Source organism: Acinonyx jubatus, chromosome E1, assembly GCF_027475565.1.
Source record: "Acinonyx jubatus isolate Ajub_Pintada_27869175 chromosome E1, VMU_Ajub_asm_v1.0, whole genome shotgun sequence".
Lineage (NCBI taxonomy): Eukaryota > Metazoa > Chordata > Mammalia > Carnivora > Felidae > Acinonyx > Acinonyx jubatus.
In genome coordinates, this window is record NC_069397.1 from 55,551,781 (window position 1) to 55,573,216 (window position 21,436).

Consider the following 21,436-nt stretch of genomic DNA (forward strand, 5'->3'; position numbering starts at 1 on the left):
AAACTGAGGCCTAGAGAGGGGGGAGTGTGTGCCGTGGCACATGGCCGCCTCCTGTGGATGCCCCCGCCCTGGCTCCCTGGGGCCCTGGGCTGCGGTGCCCAGGCTTCCCTGACCGTTGTGCCACCTGGCTTCCTCAGCTCTTCATAGGGTTCGGCTTCCCCTACGAGGGCCCCGCCCCGCTGGAGGCCATCGCCAACGGCTGCGTCTTCCTACAGGCCCGCTTTAGCCCGCCCCACAGCTCCCTCAACCACGAGTTTTTCCGAGGCAAGCCCACCTCCAGAGAGGTGAGTGGGGAGGGTCTGACGCGGGGCCCCCCGCATCACCCGGAAGAGGGAGACAGGCCTGGGGTGAAAGGACACGTGGGACAAGCTGGGGGTGGGGGGCGTCCCCTTAGCCCAGCCCGGCCAGGCAGGCACAGGGGGAGATCGCTGCTCTCTCTGCCCCGCCAGCTGTCCTCCCAGCACCCCTACGCAGAGAACTTCATTGGCAAACCCCACGTGTGGACCGTCGACTACAACAACTCGGAGGAGTTTGAAGCGGCCATCAAGGCCATCATGAGGACCCAGGTGAGGCTCAGATCCAGCCAGGGCTGCCATCAGCCACCACTGCGGGTCTTAGCCGTAATTAGAAAAAGGTGCCCCTCTTGGTGAATTCAGACTCGTAAGCTTGGGCTGGGAAACGTGATGAGGGGTGGGGTGGTCCCCACTTACCAACTCGAGTTGGCGGGGGAGGAAAAAAAAAAAAAAATGCCTTTGTGCTGTGAGCAACCTGCACAACCGTACATGGCAGCCGTGGATCCGGAATCATTTATTAAGCACCTTCGGAGACTGAGCCCTGTGAGCACTGCCTGCACGTGTCAGGCGCTGAGTGAATGTTTCTCAGGAGTAGCGCTTGGAGGGTCTTTGAACTCTGCTGTTGGTGTGGCTCTGTGGCCTTTTGTCCGCATGCCTCAAACTATAAACGTGCCGGCAGGTCATCTGGGGGTCTTGTTAAAATGCGGGTTGGGATTCAGCAGGTCTGGGGTGGTGCCGGGCCCAGGGCCACCCTTCGCGTAGCAAGGGGGAGAACTTTCTGGGTTTCCTTCGGCAGGTGTGTGGGCATTGCCATGTGTGGGAGCACGTGTGTGGGAGTGGTGACTGCTGACGGCCCCTTGTGCTCTTCTGGTTCCCTCATTTTGGAAAGGGGTCCGACTCTGCTCACCATGATCCCTCTGGACCTGTCTCCCTCCTTGCCCAGCACCATGTGAATTGAGCGTGCCCTCCCCCGGGAGGGGAGGGGACGCACTGCTCAGGGTCAACTTCTGGGTCTGGGGCAAACCCGGAAACCTGGCGAGGCTTCGTCTTGGTGAGGCCACCACAAATGAGTGACAGGAAACACCGGTTCCTTCTGCAAGGACAGCCACGTCCCAGGAGGACACTGCTGCCCCAGGGGAGCTGGGGACACTGCCAGACTCAAGGGCATAGACCGGCAGGGAGAGACCCTCCACCCCAGCCCCAGGGGACTTACGAGCTTAGCTTTGGACCCAGAGCCCCGCCTGGTTGTTCTGACCGTGAGGCAGGCTTGCGTTTTCTTTATTTTTTTTTTTTGAGGGGGGGGGTAGGGGAGGGGCAGAGAGAGAGAGAGAGAGAGAGAGAGGGAGAGAGAGAATCCCAAGCAGGCTCCAGCTGTCAGCGCAGAGCCCGATGCGGGGTTGATCTCACGAACCGTGCGATCATGACCTGAGCAGAAACCAAGCGTTGGACGCTCAACCGACCGAGCCCCCCAGGCGCCCGTGGCTTGTTTTTAATCGCCCTCCTTTCACCACCAGTCACTCCCACGTGGAACAGCCTCTGTCCCCCCTCATCAGAAGCCCCCCAGAAAATCTCCGCCTCCCTGGCCTGCTCCGTTCTTCCACTGACCACACCCTCGTCCTTCCCTCCTCCTGTCTGGGGGCGATGTTTGTCTAGTACAACATAGCTGCCCGGAAGAACACAGCTGTGTCACAGCCTGCGCCCGTCGGTAGTCGTCAGGGACACGGGCAGGTCGACCTGCCAGGTGGCTGAGCCCCTGGAACCTCCCTGAGCAGTGAGGGGGGGACGCCCTCCACTCCGTTCTTCAGCGTCAGCTTGAGGCAGTCGCTGCTGTGAGTCCCTCCAGGCCACGGACCGTCTTCGATCGGGTTCCTCCAGGAGGTGACCCAGGGGCACAAGTCGGTTATTTGGAAAGTGATCCCAGGAGGGAGCGTCCTGGAGTGACAGAATGAGACAGCGTCTAACAGAGTAGGTCACCCCAGCTGGCCCCTGGCCGTCAGTGCTGGCGGGGACCTATGGGGCAGGTCACATCCCAGCGTGACCTCCATCGCTGGGTGGATGAGGGCTGCACCTGGGGACCCTCGCAGGGCGGAGCCAGCCAGAGACAGTCGTAGTGGGCGAGGGGCTCCCCAGGCGGCCTCAACGCAGGAGAAAAGCCGGCAACTGACCGACCCCAGCCCCCAGCCCCCAGCGGTGACACACGGCCCATTCTGCGTTCCAGGTGGGCGCGGCATGGGAAGGGCCCCCCACCCCCCATCCTCCTCCCGCTCCTCCCCTCCCCTTGAAAAGCAGTCCCCCAAGGCTTCTAGCCCAGGGGACAAGGTCAGGGGGCAGACGACATACCAGCAAGCCCACCCCCAGGGCTCAGGTCCGGCCCAGCCTGCAGGAGACATTGCTAAGCTCAGCGAGCACGTGGAAATATGTTCCGTCCGCAGAACAGAGCCGGGCTGTGGGGGGGCCTGTGAGTGAACGTGCTCTTCGGTTCGTGGGTTCTTTCCGGTCGGACACACAAGAAATCGGTAACGGACGCTGCCCTGGGGAAGGGCCTGGGTGTCCGGGATGGGAGGAAAACTTACCTTTCACGGTTTTTTCTTTTGACCTTTTTGTTTTGTTTTGCTCCAACGTCTGTTTCATTCTGGGGATGAGTTAACTTAAAAAAAATCACAATAACAAAAGGGTCAAGGAACCAAGGTTTTGCCTATCTGCCAAGCGGAGGCTGACAGGTGGTCCCCCGAACCTGCCCGCCTGCTGCCTTCAGCCCCTCCGGGGGTCCCGCCACCCCCGCCTGCCTCCCGGGCGGTTCACACCCCCTTACTTACCCAAGAATCGCCCGGGGCAGGCGTTTAAAATGCAGGTTCCTGGGCCTGGCATCTGATATTAAAGGACCGGGTGTGGCCCTGGCAGCTGCCTTTTCACCAAGCAGCCTGGGTATGTGTCCCAATGCTATTTTGGAGCGCTGATCTGGGGACAGCTGGCAGGAGCCGAGAGGACCAATGAGGGCCACCCTCAGGGGACACAGCTTGTGCGGCAAGTCCCAGGGCCTTTCGCAGGGAGCAGCGGGGGGGAAGAAAGGTGAGGAATGGGGAGGAGGTGAGAGAGACCCCTGTCCCCCCCCCCCCCCCACCCCCCCGCCTCCCGCTCTCCTTACAGCCCGGGACCAGCACCTGCCAGCCTGTCGAGACGGATTACACCGTGAGCACCTGTAATTAGGCCTAATGGGGGTAATTTCCAGGCAGGCTGGCTCCTCTGGTGGAGATTCATGGCAGGCGGGATGCGGCTGGCTGATGCGAATTACGTGTGATGTGGGCTTCAAAGCGCAGCGGGAGTGACTCGGGGTGCGTGCGGGGGCTGCTGCTGTGGAGCAGGCCGAGTGGCTTTTGGAGGGGAACCCTCTCCTCCGGGCCCCGATCTCTAGCCGGGGCTTGAGGTCTTGTACCCTGGAGGTGTCCAGGGAACCTCTGGGCGGGAGCCGGCTGCCGGGGCCATCGTGGGCATCAGCCCCAGGGCTGAGGGCAGGGCCGGGCCGGGCCGTGCACCGCTTGGGGCCGCAAAGGCTGCCGGTGGCTGGGGTATAGGACCTGGATTCTCTCGGGTTCTGGAACCGCCCGTGGATGAAGAATAGTGCTCTCAGCTGCAGGGAGAACTGGGGACAAGACCAGATGGGTGGGCTCTCGTCCCGAGAATCTTCTGGAGGCCTGCACTCGTTTCAAGGGGAGCAGCTGCTGTTTCCCCAGGCACCCCCCCCCCCAGCCTGAGCGTCGGGGATGCCCCCCAGAGAGAGGGCCCAGGATGGGCCTCCAGCCCTTCGAGGTGGGGTCTAATGGGAAGCAGGACCCACCCGGTGCACCTGAGTGGGCTTCCGGTGCCGCCCGTCTGTGACGGGGGAGGGAGGCCGCTCCCACTGGGGCAGAGCTGTCAGATCACAGCACCTGGAGCTGCGGGCAGGGAAAGGGCGTAAGTTGGAATCGGGCTGGGCCGGGTGTGGCGCCCACGCCCCCACGTACACACAACACACACACACACACACACACACACACACACACACACGTATGAGATGCGCTTTGCATCTTATACACACACGTGCACACACACTGGGGACAAGCGAGGTCGGAGGCCCGAACAGGCTGCTCTCTGAGTCTGGGATGGGCTATCCCCACGGCCCCGTCCAGCCAAGGTGGCTGTGTGCCGGGGTCACCAGAGAGGGCTTGGTCAGGAAAGGTAACTGGCAAGGAGGTGGGGTGCCCACTCACGGGCGGTGGACACCCCCTTTATCACCGTGTCTCCCTATTCCCCTTGCTCCTCGGGCCCCAGCTACTCGGCTCATCTGCTCATCCCCGGTGCAGGCTGCTCTGTAACCGTCAGGTACTCGGACAGATGGTCTGTGGCCTCTCCGTCTGGGGGCTCGTGTCTTACGTAGCTCCCAGGTGCCTGGCCTGGGCAGGAAGCCTTACAAATTCTCCTCGCTCCACCTGACCGGGAGATGCCCCTGTGTTCCTTTTCGTGAACGTTCTACCTTCTGGGCAGAATATACGGGCAGAGCTGGAGGTGCTACTTGCTGAGCACCTACTGTATACCGGGCACTGTACCGGGCAGGTCCCGGTTCTCCAGGGGGCCTGTAACCTGGGAGACACGAGGGACAGATCGGAAATGATGACACAGGTGCCAGTTCCACCCTGGAGGAACTCTAGGGTGCCACCCAGGAGAGTGGTCCTGGACAGGAGTGGGGCTGGGGCTCAGGGACGGCTTCCTGGAGGAGGTGTCACCTAAGAGGGGAGGGTGAACCCGTCTGGGCTGGCTGTGGGAAGGGCAGGCATCACAGCCCAGGAGGGGATGGGGGCTGAGCTTTAGGACAAAGGGAGGGCAGCCGGGAAGGGGGCAGGCAGGGGGTGGGATGGCCCCCAGGGCCACAGGCAGGTGTTCCAGCTGATCCAGAGGGGCCAGGGAGATGGTGCGGGGGGAGGGGCTTCCGGGCGCAGCAGATTTTGCCCCCAGTGCTGAGCAGGGCTGGCCCCCAGCAGCCGGGTCGGGGAGGGGCCTGGCGCTCCTCCCCCGTGTGTCCTCCCGTCTCTCCCACAGGTAGACCCCTACCTGCCCTACGAGTACAGCTGCGAGGGGATGCTGGAGCGAATCCACGCCTACATCCAGCACCAAGTAGGTGGGCCCCCCGCTCTCCGCCCCCAGGGGTGGGTCCTCCCCAAACCCCATCAGCCCCGAGGAGGGGGCCTAGCCCGCTCCTTCGTCCGAGGACGCTGTCTCCACCCAGGGCTCTGTGTCCGTTAAACCCCCGCCCCTTCTTCACCTGTCCGTCCGGGTACTTTCCCCGGAGATGATGCAGGGGAGCGGTCCTGCACTGCTCAGGCCAGGAGGCCAGGCCTGGGGGTGAGGTGGGGCGGCCCTGGGCGTCCAGCTCGAGAGCCCGGCCCCATACCACAACACAGAAACAGACTGTTATTTTTACTTTGATAAAGAAGTCGTGGACAAGTCTGGTAACTGACTGGCTGGGGAGTATGGAGGACCCCCCTCCCTCCACCCCCAGGGATGAGACTGGGCTGGGGACCAGGTCCTCCGCCCTGAGAACCCAGGGGATCTGAGCCTCCTGAGGGTCCACGGGTGGTCCTTCCAAGCTCTAGGGCCCAGCCGGGCAGCGGAACTACAGGTAGATGGCTTTATAACTATGTGATATTCAGACCGATAGCGTGTGGCCTCTGTCTGCACCTTGCCCCCAAGCCCTGAGGGCTGGAGAGTGCTTGACACACAGCAGCACTGAGGCCTGCAGCAGAGAGGGCTTGGTGGGGTCAGGTCCAGAAGCTAGAACCTGGGACTCTCAGCTCCCAGCCGCCCTTTGGGATGTCATCAGGAAACTCACAGGAAAGCATTTGCTGGGCCCTACGGGTGGTCCCTGAAACTGATCCCTGCCGGGAGAGCCCCCCCCCCCCCTCCACACCGCAGGTGGGGCACATGGGCCTCAGGGTAGAAACCCTGAGTCTAGCCAAAGCTTGAGGTAGCACAGGGTGGAGGATCAAACCCAGCCATCCAGCTGTGACGCCCTGGGCAGATTCCTTGACCTCTCTGAGCCTCGTCCCCCACTGCCGAAGTAGCTGGAGGCATACTGGTACCCTTTTGATGGGGTTGTCACGAGGGGGGAAAAAAAATGGCATAACGCGTGGCGGTTGGCCTGGTTTTCGGGAAGCTCCCGATGTGGTACGATTGTTGTCGTGGCGAGGCCACACCCCCCCGGTGTCAGCGTCCCATTTCCCCTTCTAACGCCCCGCCGCTTTCCTCCTGCAGGACTTCTGTGCAGCCCCAGGCCCTGGCCTGCCAGGGGCCCGAGCCCCACAGAGCCCCTTCGTCCTGGCCCCCAATGCCACCCACCTGGAGTGGGCCCAAAACGCCAGCTCGGCGCCCGGGGCCTGGCCCCCAGCGCACTCCCTGCGAGCCTGGCTGGCCACCGCTGGGAGGGCCTGCACGGACGCCTGCCTGGACCATGGGCTGATTTGCGAGCCCTCCTTCTTCCCCTTCCTCAACAGCCGGGACGCCTTCCGGAAGTGAGTGAGCCCCCGCCCCCGCCCCCACCGGCCTTCCGTGGGTGGCCCAGTGCAGCTCGCCTGTTGGTCCTCGCCCCGCCCCCTGCCAGATCCCTGCCCCGCCCCCTGCCAGCCCCTGCCCTCCACCCCTCCCTGAGCCTCTTCTAGGTCCAGACCAGCAAGGCTGCCCCGGGGTCCTCCTGGTGGCTCAGCCTGCAGCCCCACCTGCCCAGCCATTCTTCTGTCCTTTCTCATAGCGGGCAGAGGGGGGCGGCGGCCCGGCGTCTGTCCCCGGGCCTCCTGGAAACGGGGGTCCCGGTTGAGGACAGAACGGGGAGGGGAGCGGGCGGTGCGAGGCTGGGGCAGTGAGCGCCGCCGCCCCCCCCCCCCCCCCCCCCCCGTGCCTGTCCAGGCTGCAGGTGCCCTGTGACAGCACCGAGTCGGAGATGAACCACCTGTACCCGGCCTTCGCCCAGCCCGGCCGCGAGTGCTTCCTGCAGAAGGAGCCGCTGCTGTTCAGCTGCGCCGGCTCCAGCACCAAGTACCACCGGCTCTGTCCCTGCCGAGACTTCCGCAAGGGCCAGGTGGCCCTGTGCCAGGACTGTCTGTGAGGGCACCCGCCCGTCTGGCCCTCCCTGCCGCAGGAGAAAGCACCAGCAGATTCCCAGCTCCAGCGACCCGCCGGCCCCTCGACGCCCCCAGACTGGAGCTTCCTTCCTTGGCCAGGAAGTGTAGGCGGGGAGAGGGGGGCGGGCAGCTTGTCCAGTGCCGGGTGCCCGCCCCAGGCAGCCTCCTCGTCCTCATCTGGGGGCTCGTGACAGCGTGGTGGCCAAGCAGAGGGCCCCGCTGGCAGGAGCAGGGGGTCGGGGCCCCTCGCTTTGTGCAGGGCCCATGTTGGACCAGATGGAGAGAGGGCCCTGGTCCTTCTGGGCCCACGATGGGGCCTTAGGATGTATGGGGAGGGAGCAGGGGCTGTACTTGCCCGATGACCCACTGAAGGGTCCAGAGAGTGATGTGTGAGGGGTCAGTCTTGTCCCTTTGTGGTCAAGAGGGACAAGGGACGGGGGGGGGGGAAGGCCAGGCTGGGGGACCCTGCTCATGCCTCCTCTCAGCCCCATCCCGCCTGTCTTTGCAACGCCCCCTCACCATTCTATACTTGGGGGGCACAGTGGGAGTGCGGGGGCCGCCTAGACCCTGGGTTGAACCGTCTCTCTCTCCCGCTTGCTCGAGCTCTCTCCACTTCGGGCTTCTGCCCAAACTCATCTTGGCATGACTGAGACTCCAGGCCATGGACTTGTCCCCAGAGCCTCAGTTCCCGGCCCAGCAGGCTCTGGGACCCCCACCCCTTAGCATCACTTGTAGGCAAAGGCTGGGGACGGAGCTGTAGCCCATGGTACGTCCAGTCTAGTCCCTGGCTTCCCAGGCCCGCTAGCCCCCAGGTAGGCCCCCCCACCCCCCCCCCCAGTGCTGCGTGTCCCTATCTCCAGCCACCTCTAGCCTCCAACCGCCTCTGGACCCAAGCATCATCTCTGTGTGGCATGCCTGCCCCGGCCCCAGGACACCCCCTCCTCCTCCTCCCCAGGCCCAGAGCCCTGCCCGAATAAACAGGTCAGGCCTCCAGAGACACTGCCACCCCAGCCCCTTTTATAATCCCACCCCCCCCCCCAACCCCCCAGCCAGGCCTGACCCTCCACCCTGCCAGGGAGGCAGCCCAGGGCCCTGAGAGCCGGGAGAGGGGAGCGAGCCGGTGTGGGGCCGAGGTGGGGTGCCTCCCAATGCCAGACCCCTCTCTGGGCCTGGGTGGCCCCTGCAGCCGCAGAAACTCAGTGGTCGCCAAGGACCTGGCCTGTCAGGGGAAAGCAATAGAGACACTCTTTTCTCTCTCTCTCTTTTTTAAAGATTTATTTCTTGAAATAATAAATATTTTATTGGGATGTGAGGTGCAGAGAGCAGTGTGCTGTTTCTTATCTTTTCCTGGGACAGCCAGGGCATGGCTGTGGGGGGAGGTGGCGCGGATATCCTGGGGCCCTGGGGCCCTGCTGCATGTGTCTCTTGGAGCACACAGGGTGCTTGGGGCTAGACAGTCGGTGCTCCCTGGGTCAGGCTGCCCAAGGGAAGTCCCTGCGGGTGCCCCACACCATGACTTCAGGGACCCCGCTCAACAAGCAGGGCTGTACCCGGTTCTGTTCACCTCAGGCTGGCCCCCGCGAGGTCAGAGAGCACAAATAAATGTTGATAAAAGCCTGAGTCAGATCATGACAAATACTGGCTAATACTGGCCATACTGTACTTCAGACACAGGGCTGACGGTCGGACACACAACTTGTCATTTTTTTTAAATTTTAATTAATTTAGTTTTTAAGTTTTTTTAATGTTTATTTTTGAGGGAGAGAAAGAGACAGAGTGTGAGCAGGGGAGGGGCAGAGAGAGGGGGAGACACAGAATCCGAAGCAGGCTCCAGGCTCCGAGCTGTCAGCACAGAGCCCGACGTGGGGCTCGAACTTACAAACCGCGAGATCATGACCTGAGCCGAAGCCGGACGCTTAACCGACTGAGCCCCCCAGGAGCCCCTCTACTTACTTTTAATTGATTTTTAATTAAAATCAATTAATTGATTTTAATTAAAAATCATTTTAATGAATTTTTATGGGGGCATAAAAAATGGGGGCATCTTTTCGTACGCTTACTCCCCATCTGTGATCTTCTCTGTGAGGGGTCTCTTCAGGTCTCCTGCCCAGTTTGCAATCAGTTCTTTGTTTCTTACTGTTGGGTTTTAAGAATTCTTTGTACAGGAGCCTACTTCCGAATGCTCTCAAGCTTTGAACTCAGGCGGGGTGGGGCGGGCAGAGGGTGTGGGGCGCTGGCCAGCGGGAAGGGGAGAAGGGGACCCTGGGAAGAGCCTGCAGGCCAGATGTAGGACCAGATGCCGGGGTGGGGGAGGCTGTGAGTTCTACAGCCCTTCCCCCCCTGGACCGGTGCCCGGCCCCCCTCCTCAGCGCCCACTGGACAGGGGAGGAAGTAACGGGCCCAGGCCGGCCTCTCCACCACCCCCGTAAGGTGACGTCATCCTCCCTGCTGCTGACAGGTGAGGAAACCAGTCTCCGATGACGCCCCTCCCCAGCCTTTGGAATCACCGGGGGAGCGCCCGCCACCCCCACGTCCAGGCTGCATCCAGACCAGTGAAACCCAGTCTCTGAGCAGGGCCTGGCATCCGAAGTTTGAAAAAGCTTCCCTCCGGGTGTTTGTACCGAGCATCTGATGTGAACCCCTGGGCTGACATCCAGACGGGGTAGCTCCTTTCTGCAGCCCCACCTCCCGGCTCTGCTCCCAGAGGGTCGATGGGGTCGAGGACCTACCCTCTGGGGTCGAGGACCTACCCTCGGGAGGCCTCACTTGCCCTGCCCCTCCCTCCCGTCTCCACAGCCCAGGGCCCGAGGGGGTGCGGCCAATGAACCTGGGAAGGAAGAAGGAGGAGGCTGGGGCCAGCCTAGAGCAAAGAAGGCACACGGGCCCCAGCTGACTCCAAGACTTGAGTCCCAAGTTCGAGGGCAGGAGAGAACCCTGGGAGGCTGTTGACAAGCACCCCTCCCCAGGACTGGGGAGGCTGGAGGGCAGCGGAGGGGGCAGGGGGCCCTGCGGTCTCTGCAGAGGCCTGGGAGGCATTGCCAGTTCGGTTTCTTGCAGCCAGAACCTGGTGGGCTCAGCTTCTCTGCGTCCCGGCACCGCAGCTGACCGCTTTCCCTTTGCGATGCCAGGGGCCCCTCAGAACCCCAACCTGTGGCTGTGGGACCCCACCTAACTCTGTGCTTCTGGCTCCTCCTGCACGAAGTACGGGAAATAGGACACCCAGGGGGGTTGAGGAGGAAACAAGGTTGGGCAGGTCCGGGCCCGGGTACGAGGAGGGAGGTGAAACAGGAATGGGCAGTAGGGGGCTTCTGGGCTTGAGGCTCAGGACTGCCTCCAGGTGCTCCAGGATCAAGGGAGCCTTCCTGGCAGCTGAGGGCCCTGAGGCTCCCGACCACCACTGCTGCCCAGAAGCGATGCCACATATTCTGACCTCAAGCCTGGAGGGTCTTCTCCAGGCCACAGCTGCTGGGGGGGGGGGGGGGGGGCGGGGGGCTGTGCTTGGGTAGAACGAGATGGAGAGTATTGTGGGTTGAATTGTGTCCCCCAGAAGGTATGTCAAAGTCCTAACCTCCAGCACCTGCCAATGTGATCTCATTTGGAAAGAGAGCCTTTGCACGCGTGATAAAGTTGGAGCCCTACTGGATGGGGGTGGGCCCAGAGTCCAACGACTGGGGTCCTGAAACAGGAGAGACAAGGGGCACCTGGGGGGCTCAGTCGGTTCAGTGGCCGACTTCAGCCCAGGTCGTGATCTCACGGTTCGTGGGTTCGAGTCCTGCCTCGGGCTCTGTGCTGACAGCTCGGAGCCTGGAGCCCGCTTTGGATCCCGTGTCTCCCTCTCTCTCTGCCCCTCCCCCACTCTCTCTCTCTCTGTCTCTCTCTCTCTCTCTCTGAAAAATAAATAAATCAACATTAAACCGTGAAAATAAAAATAACAACAGGGGCACTTGGACCCAGACACACATGGGAAAAAGCCATGCGCAGAGGCAGCCACAAACAAAGCCATGCCAAAGATTGTCGCCAGAGCCTCCCGGGGGAGCACGAGCTGCCGACACTCGGGTCTCAGACCTCAGGCCTCAGACCTTGGGCCTCCATAATGGAGAGAATAAATTTCTGGCGTTTTCTTTCTTTTTTTTTTTTTTTACTTGTTTTTCCTTTTCCTTTTCCTTTTTCTTTTCTTTCTTTTTTTGTGTTTAGTTTTTTTTTAAGTTTATTTTGAGAGAGAGCGTTTGAGAGACAGTGCGCAAGCAGGGGAGGGGCAGAGAGAGAGAGAGAGGGAGAGAGAGAGGATCTCAAGCAGGCTCCGCACTGTCAGCGCAGAGCCTGATGGGGGGCTCGAACTCACGAACCGCGAGATCATGGCCTGAGACGGAGTCGGACGCTGAACCTAAGACTGAGCCGCCCAGGCGCCCCAAATTTCTGTTGTTTTAAGTCACCCAGTTTGTGATCTTTTTTTTTTTTTATAGCGGTCACAGGAACCCATACAGAACAGGTCAGATTTCTGCTGCCTTTAAGGATGGATAATCACAGCAGAGGGAGGTCACCACCAGCCCAGAGGGTTGAGCTGAGTGTCCCCAGGGTCATGAGCCAAATGGCCCCTGGCCAGACGGTTGGCCCCAGCACACAGCCCAGCCCGTCTTTTCTCTGGAGGGCAGGACGGTGGTTGCTCTGTAAAAGTTCCAAAGGAAAAAGAAGGTTGGCCCCAGGGATGCTGGCCGACTGTGGTCCACACCGCTGTCCCCTCCAGACACACACAAACACCCAAAACTGGGGGTCCGGGGCCTCTGGGGGCAGCACCCAGGTACTTGGAGCAGGAGGGGGACGTGCCTGGAGCCCGACTTCCCAGCTTGAGTCTGCGACCGCAACCCTCCAGCTGATTGAGCCTTAGATGGCCTCCCTCTGACTCTCTGCTAAAAATAGCCCAGCCCCGGCTTCTGCACATATTTGGATATCGGGCTCCAGAGACTCATGATGCCGGAGGGATAGCGAGGCAGATTCTTCCCATGTTGGGTGTGAAGCCAGGACAGAGGCCATTTGCGTTCCTGGTCAACTCCCAGCTACCCGCGCCGGCCCTGGCCGCCCAGGCCTGACCCTTTCCTTGCGGACTCTTTGTCGGGGGGACCCCAGGGCTGGCGGGGGCTTGGGCCTTTGGCTTTTGGGGTTTCGGGCTGGGGCAAAGCTGCGAGGGCTCCGTGGGAAAACACGAGACACCCCCGGAGGCTCCGTACCCTCGTCCTAGTTCCCCCTTGTCCCTTAGAACCTTCACCTGGACACATGGGTTGTGGTGTTTCTTTTACTTCCTGGTGTTTTATAAAGCAAAGCTCTCCATGGGGCGCCTGGCTGGCTCAGTTGGTAGAGTGTGCGACTCTTGATCTCAGGGTTGTGAGTTCGAGCCCCACATTGGGTGTAGAGATTACTTAAAAATAAAATGTTTTGTTTTTTTTTAAAGAAGAAAAGCTTTCCAGTTATCTAGGGTGATATGGGGTTAAGTTGGCGACCTTCCAAAGGGGGGTTTACATTTAAAGAGTGGCTTCTCTCGTGGAGTAAACATGTGCTCGTGCACACACACACACACACACACACACACACTAACTTGGGCCTTGGAATCAGCCGGCCCTGGGCTCAAAGTCTGTCTTTGACACTTGTCAGTGGCTGCAACCTTCAGCAGTCAACTTCTCTGAGCTTTAGCCCAACGTTTAGGTAAGTTCGGATGCAATTTTTTTTTTTTTTTAGTTTATTTATTTTTTGAGAGAGAGAGCGGGGGAGAGGCAGAGGGAGAGGGAGAGAGAATCCCAAGCAGGCTCCGCACTGTCAGCACAGAGCCTGATGCGGGGCTCGAACCCACAAACCGCGAGATCATAAACCGAGCTGAAATCAAGAGTCAGATGCTTAACCGACTGAGCCCCCCCCGGGGGGCCGCTGGGTAAGTGCAGATAATACGTATTAGTATTGATTCTTATTACTGTCGTAATGAGTGGCCGCAAACTTAGTGGCATAAAACAACACTAATTTATTATGTTATTATTACATATTATTTTCCAGTGAAAGTCCAAAATGGGTCTCATGGCTAAAATGAGGTGCCTGCAGGGTCACGCTCCTTCTGGTGACTCTAGAGGAGAATCTGTGTCCCCTGCCTTTTCCACCTGCTAGGGGCCACCTGTGTCCCCTGCCTTGTGGCCCCTTCCTTCATTTTCAGAGCTGGCGATGGCTGGTCGAGTCCTTCTCACATCTTATCACTCTGGCACCAGCTCGCGTGTCTCCTCCTTCTGCAAATAAGACCCCTGTGATCACACGGTACCCCCCAGATAATCCAGCACAATCTCCCTATTTTAAGGTCAGCTGATTAACAATTCAAATTCTGCAACTTGATTCTTCCTTACCACGTGTGCTAGTCAGGGCTCTCCAGAGAAACAAGAGTGTAGACATATGTAGACATCTACATAAGTATAAAGTTTGAAAGAGATTTATTTTAAGAAGCTGGCGTACATGATTATGGACAGTGACCAGTACGAAAATCTGAAGAGTGGGCTATCAGGCTGGAGACCCGGGGAAGAGCTGACCGTGTAGCTCAAGTCTGAAGAACATCCTCTGGCAGAATGTTCTCTGTCTCAGGGGAGATCAGTCTTTTGTTCTACTCAGGCCTTCAACTGATAGGACGAGGCCCACCCACACCCTGGAGGGCAATCTGCTTTATTCAAGGTCTACCTATTTAAATGTTAATCTCATCCAATCTCATCTCATCTATGTTAATTCTCTCATAGAATCATCCAGAATCATGTTTCAGGTTTGACCACATATCTGGGCACTGTGGCCCAGCAAACTTGACACACAAAATGAACCATCACATAATCTAATCTAACATATTCATAGGTTCTGGGGATTGGGACACGGACATCTTTGGGGAACCATTAATTCTGGTGGCCACAACCACCTCTGTATTAGTTAGGGTTTTCTAAAGAAACAGAACCAATAAAATGGAATATATATGTATATGATTTATTATTAGGAAGTGGCTGATGTGATTAAGGAGACTGCCAGGTTGGGCCAATGGTTTTAAGCGTTTATCTGAGTCCAAAGACCTAAGAACCAGGTGAGTGTAAGTTTCAGTCCCAAAGCCAGCAGACTTGAGACCCAAGAAGAGGCAATGTTTCAGTTCAGGTCTGAAGATGGAAAAAGACCCATGTCCCAGCTCAAGGCAGTCAGGAGGGAGGAGACCCCCACCCCCACCCCTTACTCATAATAGGGTCAGCCTTTTTGTTCTTTTCCGGTCTTCAACTGATTGGACACGGCCCACCTACACTGGGCAGGGTAGGGGGGGGCATTTGCTTTACTCAGTTTACCAATTCAAATGCCAACCTCATCCAAAAACACCCTCGCAGGCATACTCGGAATAATGTTTGACCAAAAACCTGGGCACCCCGTGGCCCCATCAACTTGACATATAAAATTAACCATCATACCTCCTGCAGGGAAGTTTTGAATCCTGTCACATACCGGGGTCCTGGGGCTGGCTAGCTCCCACTGGCCTACAGAGGTGCTTGTTAAATTTTCAGGAATTTTACAAGCCAGTTGCTAAATTGTTGGTATCTCGAAACTGGCCGCGGTGGGAGTGTCTACACCGTGCAAATTGGCACGCGTTACAAATCAGGGCTTTTATGCGTCATTCGCATTTTCTTTTCCAGGGAGCGGGTCTATCCCCCACGCAAGGTGGCGCAGCCACTGTTCCGTAAGTAGTGATTCTTTTCCCTTACCCCCTTCGGCCAAAGCCACAAGCCATCCCTGCCCTATGAAGCAGCTTCTTTGTAGGCGAAGTCTCACCCTGGTGGAGGGCCCCCCCCCAAGCCTTCTCCGCTTTCTTTCCCACTGCGGTCTGGAGGTCCTGGCGGCATGGCCTGCTCTCTCTCCCACCCCAGGCCCAGGCGAGCCTGGTCAGGGCTGACCCAGGCCACTCCTCAGAGCCCCACTCATCCAAGGGTTCGATGGGCAACGTGATGTTGTGGGCCAAGTGGAGCCCTGCTTCTCCCTAGCCATACTCAAGAAAATAACTAATAATAATCAATGGATAAACTGTGTTTATGGAGAGCGGTTTACCACAAAAAGCCTCAGGGTACATTGCACTCAAACATAATTAAAAGTGGCGTCTTTTAAACATTGATTTGAAACAAACAAACAAACAAACAAAGTTGGCTCTATTGCCCAGTGCGGGTACCCCCACACCTCCCTCTGATCCTGGCTTTGCGGATGGGCCTGGAAAGGTGGGAGCGAGGGTCCTCATCATGGGGACAAGGGTGCAGCAGGGAAGCCTGGGAAGGGTCCAGGGGAGTGGGGCCCCCGTGATCAGAGTTGGTCTTCAGTTCTGAGAGGGCTGGTGCCCTGTGGCCACCAGTGGGGATGCCCTAGAAACCAGATGCCCTAGAAACAGGTGCCCACCCTCCACGAAGGGGCGGGACAAAGCCCCAGGGGCCAAGCTCAGACCACTTGGCCCCTGTGTGCCAGTTGATTACAAAGGGAGGTTTCCCTATTTCCTCTTCTCAGTGAGCTGGGCTCCTTCCCTAGCCCGTGGTGGTCCGGATGCACTCTTTCATTCAGCAAGTGTTTATGGAGAAGTTACTACGTGTCAAGCACTGTTCTGGGAATACAGCTATACACAAACGAAGGCGCCCCTGTCATGGAACTTATATCGTGTCTGGTAGAACACAGACAACAAACTAATACTGAACACCTGCTATAGAGAAAATCTCTAGCAAGGAGGACAGGGAGAATGGGCGATGGGAAGGTGGTTAGAGGTTTATAAGAAGACCTCTCACTGAGACGACATTTGAGCAGGAAGCTCGAGGAAGTGAGCCAAAAGGAAGAGCATCCCGGGTGGAAGGATCAGCCCGTGCAAAGGCCCTGAGGCAGTTGCGAGGTGGAGGAAAGAGACTTGCATGGGTGCAGCAGAGCCAGAGAGAAGGAGAGTAGTGATCAGAGTCCATTCTCTCTACAAAGAATCCTAAACTCCAACCCTGTGCTGGCCTTGGACTAGACCTTTGAGTGGTTGATCCCCAAATGGAGAGGCATTTAAATGGCAGGGAGAAATGCTTTAATGGAACCCTGACCTGCCAGGGCTTCTGATGATCAGTCAGGTTGGGGACTGCACCCTAAGAGCCTGGGCATCCGAGGCTTGAACAAGGACAGGTGGAGCCTGGAGAGCCCGTCCCTCTACATCCCCCAACCTCTCAAGAGGCCCCCAAGTTCGGTTTGGGAGGCAGCTTCCCCCAGGGACTGCCTCCCACTCAGCTTTCCATCTCTCTCCAACCCGGTCTTCTGCTCGCTTCCTGGTGACATCAGCCTTATTCTTTTCCTGTTGAGACCCCCTTGGGAAAACCCGCCACATGAGGCTATGAGTCACTCTCGATAATGATTTCATCCTTCCCCTTCTCTTGGGGGAAAGGATGGAACTAACAGGAGACATCAGGGTACCAGGGCCCCTCCCAGAGTTCAGCCTGAGAACGTGGACCGTCGGCAGCTGCCCTGCTCGCTTTTTCTCTATATTTCTCTAAAGTCAGGAGACGCTTATCCCTCTGAGTCCCAAATAAAGCTCATGAAAGCTGTGTTAGGACGACAGAGGACCCCAGATTTCTGCCAGGAGTGGGAGAAATAGGAAGAAGGATTAGAAGGGTGTCCACACCTGTTAGAGTGGTCACTTGGCTGTCCCCAAAGGGTGCTGTGCTGAGAGCTGTGGCCCCACCTCTCTGCTTCCCCTTCATCAGTAAGCTGTCGTTTTAAGAATCCTACCTCCGGGAGAAGGCGGGAAGCAGGGCAGGTAACATCTCATTGGGAGGTCATGTGGCACTGGACAGGAAATAAAGGAAAAGCAAAATCTTTTTGTCCAGGTTCTTAGCCTCGTGGTGTCCTGAAACTTCAATTACCTTTTTATAAAAGAAACAAAGTTTGCTCTGACCCAGAAAGTAGCAAGGGTCATACCTAATTTTGGAAGCTTCCAAACAGCTGGCTTGGCCTTGTTTCCATCCATCCATCCATCCATCCATCCTTCCATCCAACCAGCCAGCCAGCCATCCTTCCATCCTTCCTTCCTTCCTTCCACCCGTCCTTCCTTCTGTCCTTCCATCCATCCTTCCATTAATTAAAAAGCAATGTCTGCCTGCACAACCAGAGCCAAGCACTGTGAGTTAAGCCCTCAAGACGTAGCTTTGTCCCCTCTGTCTCTGGAGAAGGAAGGCTACTTGAATGTTTAATGCTCCAGCAGAATTACAATTATGAAAAGCACACACTGCAATTCAGGTTTAGGCTGAAAGTATTAATTTCCTGGTTTTAATTATTCAATAGAAATTAATGAAAATGCGAGAGGAACCTCAAAGGAGCCTCTAACCAGCGGGGGTGGGCGTAGGCAGAGGAAAGTTGCCAAAGTGGAGTCTGGGGAAGCGGGGTCAACTCAAAGGCCGAGGGTCCCAGCACCTATCCCCAGCCCAGCCAGGCTATGAGCTTCCCAAGGGCGATGACCCTCCAGCACCAACCCAAGACTTGGAGTTTGCACTTTCACCTGGGGGTGGGGGGTGAGGAATGCACTGTCTCCACCTGTGCCCGTCACTGTGTCAGATCCAGATGCTGGGGAGATGAAGAGGACCCAGTCCTGCCCTCAGGAGCTCACAGACCATGACAGGGACAGATGAGTGGCTTTCTCACCCCACCATAAGAGCTGCAGCCCCGGTGTGATGGGAGCACAGGGCAGGGTGGCTCAGCTGGTCAGGGGCAGTGCTGGGAGTGGGGAAAGGAAAGTCTTCCCCCAGGGGGAGACTCCTGGCAGAATTCCAGGATCTCTCCCTCTTGGGCGAACTCAGAAAAACCCCCTTTGAACAAAGGCACTACTCTTAGGTCAGGCAGCATGTGTCATCTGTCTTCCCTGGAAAAGAATTCGAACTCAGAGTCCACACCAAAGGGCAAGGGGAATATTTTTTGAGTCCAGAAGACCGAATTATTGAGGGGTGGGCAGCTCTGGGGCTGGGGGCACGCAGAGAGTAGCTTCTCGGGAAGGATGTGCAGATGGGTCCCCAGAGCTCTGGCCTTGGGAGCCCTGGCAAAGGAGTACCCACACCCAAGCTGAGCTCCAGGCATACAGCTGCCAGTCTTTGAGTGGGCCACGAGAACCTTGGATGATGAGCATCTCCATGGGGACCACGTGGGGATAAAGATGGGGGCTTCGCCATTCTTGTGTGACCTCTGAGAAGGCAGAGGGCACAAAAAGTGACCAACTCCAAACTTCTTGCCACGCTCAGAAGCAGGGTTTGGAGTAAGCTTTAATTTGATTTAGCAAAACGTTACCTTTGTCAAGAGAATGAGAAGACAAGTCATAGATTAGGAGAAAATATTTGCAAATGACACATCTGATAAAGGACTGTGACCCACAGGGCGCCTGAGTGGCTCAGTCAGTTGAGCGTCTGACTTCGGTTCAGGTCATGATCTTGGGGTTCATGGGTTCAAGCCCCGCACCGGGCTCCGTGCTGACAGCTCGGAGCCTGGAACCTGCTTCGCATTCTGTCTCCCTGTCTCTCTGCCCCTCCCCCCACTCACACTCTGTCTCTTTCTCTCTCAAAAATAAATAACCATTAAAAATTTTTTTAAAGAAAGGACTGTGATCCAAAATATGCAAAGAACCCTTAAAACTCAACAACAAGAATATGAACAACCCTACCAACTGGCTCCCATAGATCTTCCTCGTTGTCCTTTGCTCTCTGCTGTGATCATAAGTAGCAGTTCCTTGATCACAGGCCATTAGATTTCAAGATCTCCTTTTAAAATTTTGGTGTTTGTTTGTTTGTTTTAATCGGGGTTTTTGGTTGCAAATAACAGATGTTGCCCTGGAATTACCACTACAGCTGCCCATCACTGGTCTTGCTTCTTCCAGAGAAGGAGATCCCTTCTCTGATTGGTGGAGGTGAAGGGGAGTCTCTTCCCTGATTGGTGGAGCCGCAGGGGCGTCTCTTCTCTGATTGGTGGAACTGCATCAGGTGTGTGAGTTCCAGCTACAAGGGTGTCTGAGAAATCGACCAGGGCATTGCCCATGCCTGCCAAGCTAGGATGTTCCCAGACTAAGGAAGGGCTCAGATGCTGGGCAGAGGGACACAATGACAGATGTCTACAACACTTGACATAGAACTTTGGAAAATCTAGACCGGTACAGACAAGCAAGTAAAAAACCACCTACTCTACTGTTCCCTCTACTGTTAGTTTTAGCATATTTTCTCCCGCGTATTCTGTGCAGATACGGATATGTTTCCACAGCCGATATCTTCCCATCTCTGTGGTTTTGTTTCTTGTCCTTTTTCCCGAAGGGTAGCACCGTATGCTACCCCAAAATATGCCACTTTGGCGTCAGGATTATTTTGAGCTGAAGGCGACTGAGAAGCAGGCACAAGAAAAATTCTCTGCTCTCTCCCTATTTGCCTAAACGCAGGATAAGCATTTGTAAAGGTGTTGCCCCCGCCCCACTACCAGAAAGGAAGACACACGGACCCTTCCCAGCCCAGAGAGGCACCAGAGGAGTCCGGCTAACAAACCCTGTGGAAGGCAGCCCCTTATGTCTTCCATCGGCTTCCGCATATATTTGCTTCCCCACAATTTACTGCCCTTAGAAGCTCAAAGCCCTTGGTCTTGTCACTTCTCTACAGCTTTGTTGTTGTTTTGTTAAAATGCTGTAGAAGCCAGAGTTCCAACCCCTTTGAGTTACTCCTCGCTGGGCGCTCCCGCATGTTAACCAACTCTGGGTTGTTCTCCTCTTGTGAATCGCATAGACCCCAGCTGGAGACCCTAGGAGGCTTTTCCTCCCTGCGTTCCTTAACAGCCTACCACAAGCATTTTACTTTGTCCTTAGAAAGCCTTGGTTAATGTTATTTTCACTAGCGGCATCATGTTCTATCCTTCAGGGAAGTAAATGATCAAATTCCACCTACGGAGCACAGGCTGCAGCCCCAGTGAGCCATCTCCAGCCCCACCTTGTGGTAGGAGGGGAGGGTCTAAAGCCAGCCCTTCAGTTGGGAGATGACTTCCAAGAGCTTGTCCTGGCTCAAGAAGGAGGCCACGCACAAGGCAATGAGTGATGCAGACGGGTCAAGGGTGCTGGAGCAGAGAAACCTGAGCCCAGAGGGAGGAGAGAGCTCTGTGGGCCACGCTGGGCAGAGCAGGTGGGATTTCAGCCGTGCCCGAATGTTAGGGGCCACCAGGTTCCCTGCAGGCCAAGGCTAAGGGACATGGGGGGGAAGAAGCCGGGCTCTGAACAAGGGCAGACCTGAGCTTGAATCCTACCTTCTGTGAGTCTCTGTGTCCCAGTTGGAAACGTAGGTATTTCCACAGCACTCGTGTCCTGGGGCTGTTGAGTGGACACCAGTGTCTTCCTGGTGACCCAGTATCTTAGCCTTGTTTCTATGGTAACAGCATCCCTATTTTCCTCAGGAAGTCACCTGTCTCCCTTGCTGGGCCTTTTTGGGGACATATGACCCAAAGCAAATCAAAAGCTCCTGCCTCTCCCCTCCCAGGACACCAACCATGATCTGCAGTCACTGGCCCAGGAAGCTGGCCTCCCCTAATTTTTGCGCCTTCTTCCAACCTCACATCAACCACAGAGAGCCCAGGATGCACCTCTAACCCATCTCCTAGGACTCCCTGCGCCTGGCTAGGCAGCCGCTGTCGGGTGCCCCCGAGTGAGTTTTTTCCTTCTGTTTCACCAGGAAGTTTCCTGCCTGGGTTTCTGCCAAAACGAAAGTGATGGGCCTGCAGCAAACTGAATCCATAGTATTTGCCTGCTTGCGTGCGGTTCGTCTTCATTTCTTTCCACGTTATCTTCTACAAGAACGTATATAGCACTTAATACATATACCAGTCACTCTGTAGATGAACTCATTGATGCAGAGAAAGACCTTGGGATGAGTGGCAAAGGCAACCGACCCAAAGCCCCAACCCTATCACTCTGTGTCCTGTCTAGCACGGCTCTGGGGTTATCTC

At 57.1% G+C, this 21,436-nt stretch overlaps 1 protein-coding gene across 3 annotated transcripts in view; it reads left to right on the forward strand.

Annotated features, from left to right (window-relative positions):
* Positions 1-8,761, forward strand: part of MGAT5B (alpha-1,6-mannosylglycoprotein 6-beta-N-acetylglucosaminyltransferase B) — a 70,120-nt gene extending 61,359 nt beyond the window's left edge. For all 3 annotated transcript variants that reach the window (XM_053212030.1, XM_053212029.1, XM_027052183.2), the window contains 5 exons: positions 138-284; positions 450-566; positions 5,367-5,441; positions 6,579-6,835; positions 7,227-8,761. In XM_053212030.1, the coding sequence (XP_053068005.1) occupies positions 138-284; positions 450-566; positions 5,367-5,441; positions 6,579-6,835; positions 7,227-7,425 (795 nt within the window). In that variant the 3' untranslated portion in view covers positions 7,426-8,761. The remainder of the gene's footprint in view (positions 1-137; positions 285-449; positions 567-5,366; positions 5,442-6,578; positions 6,836-7,226) is intronic.
* Positions 8,762-21,436: the final 12,675 nt, after the last annotated feature.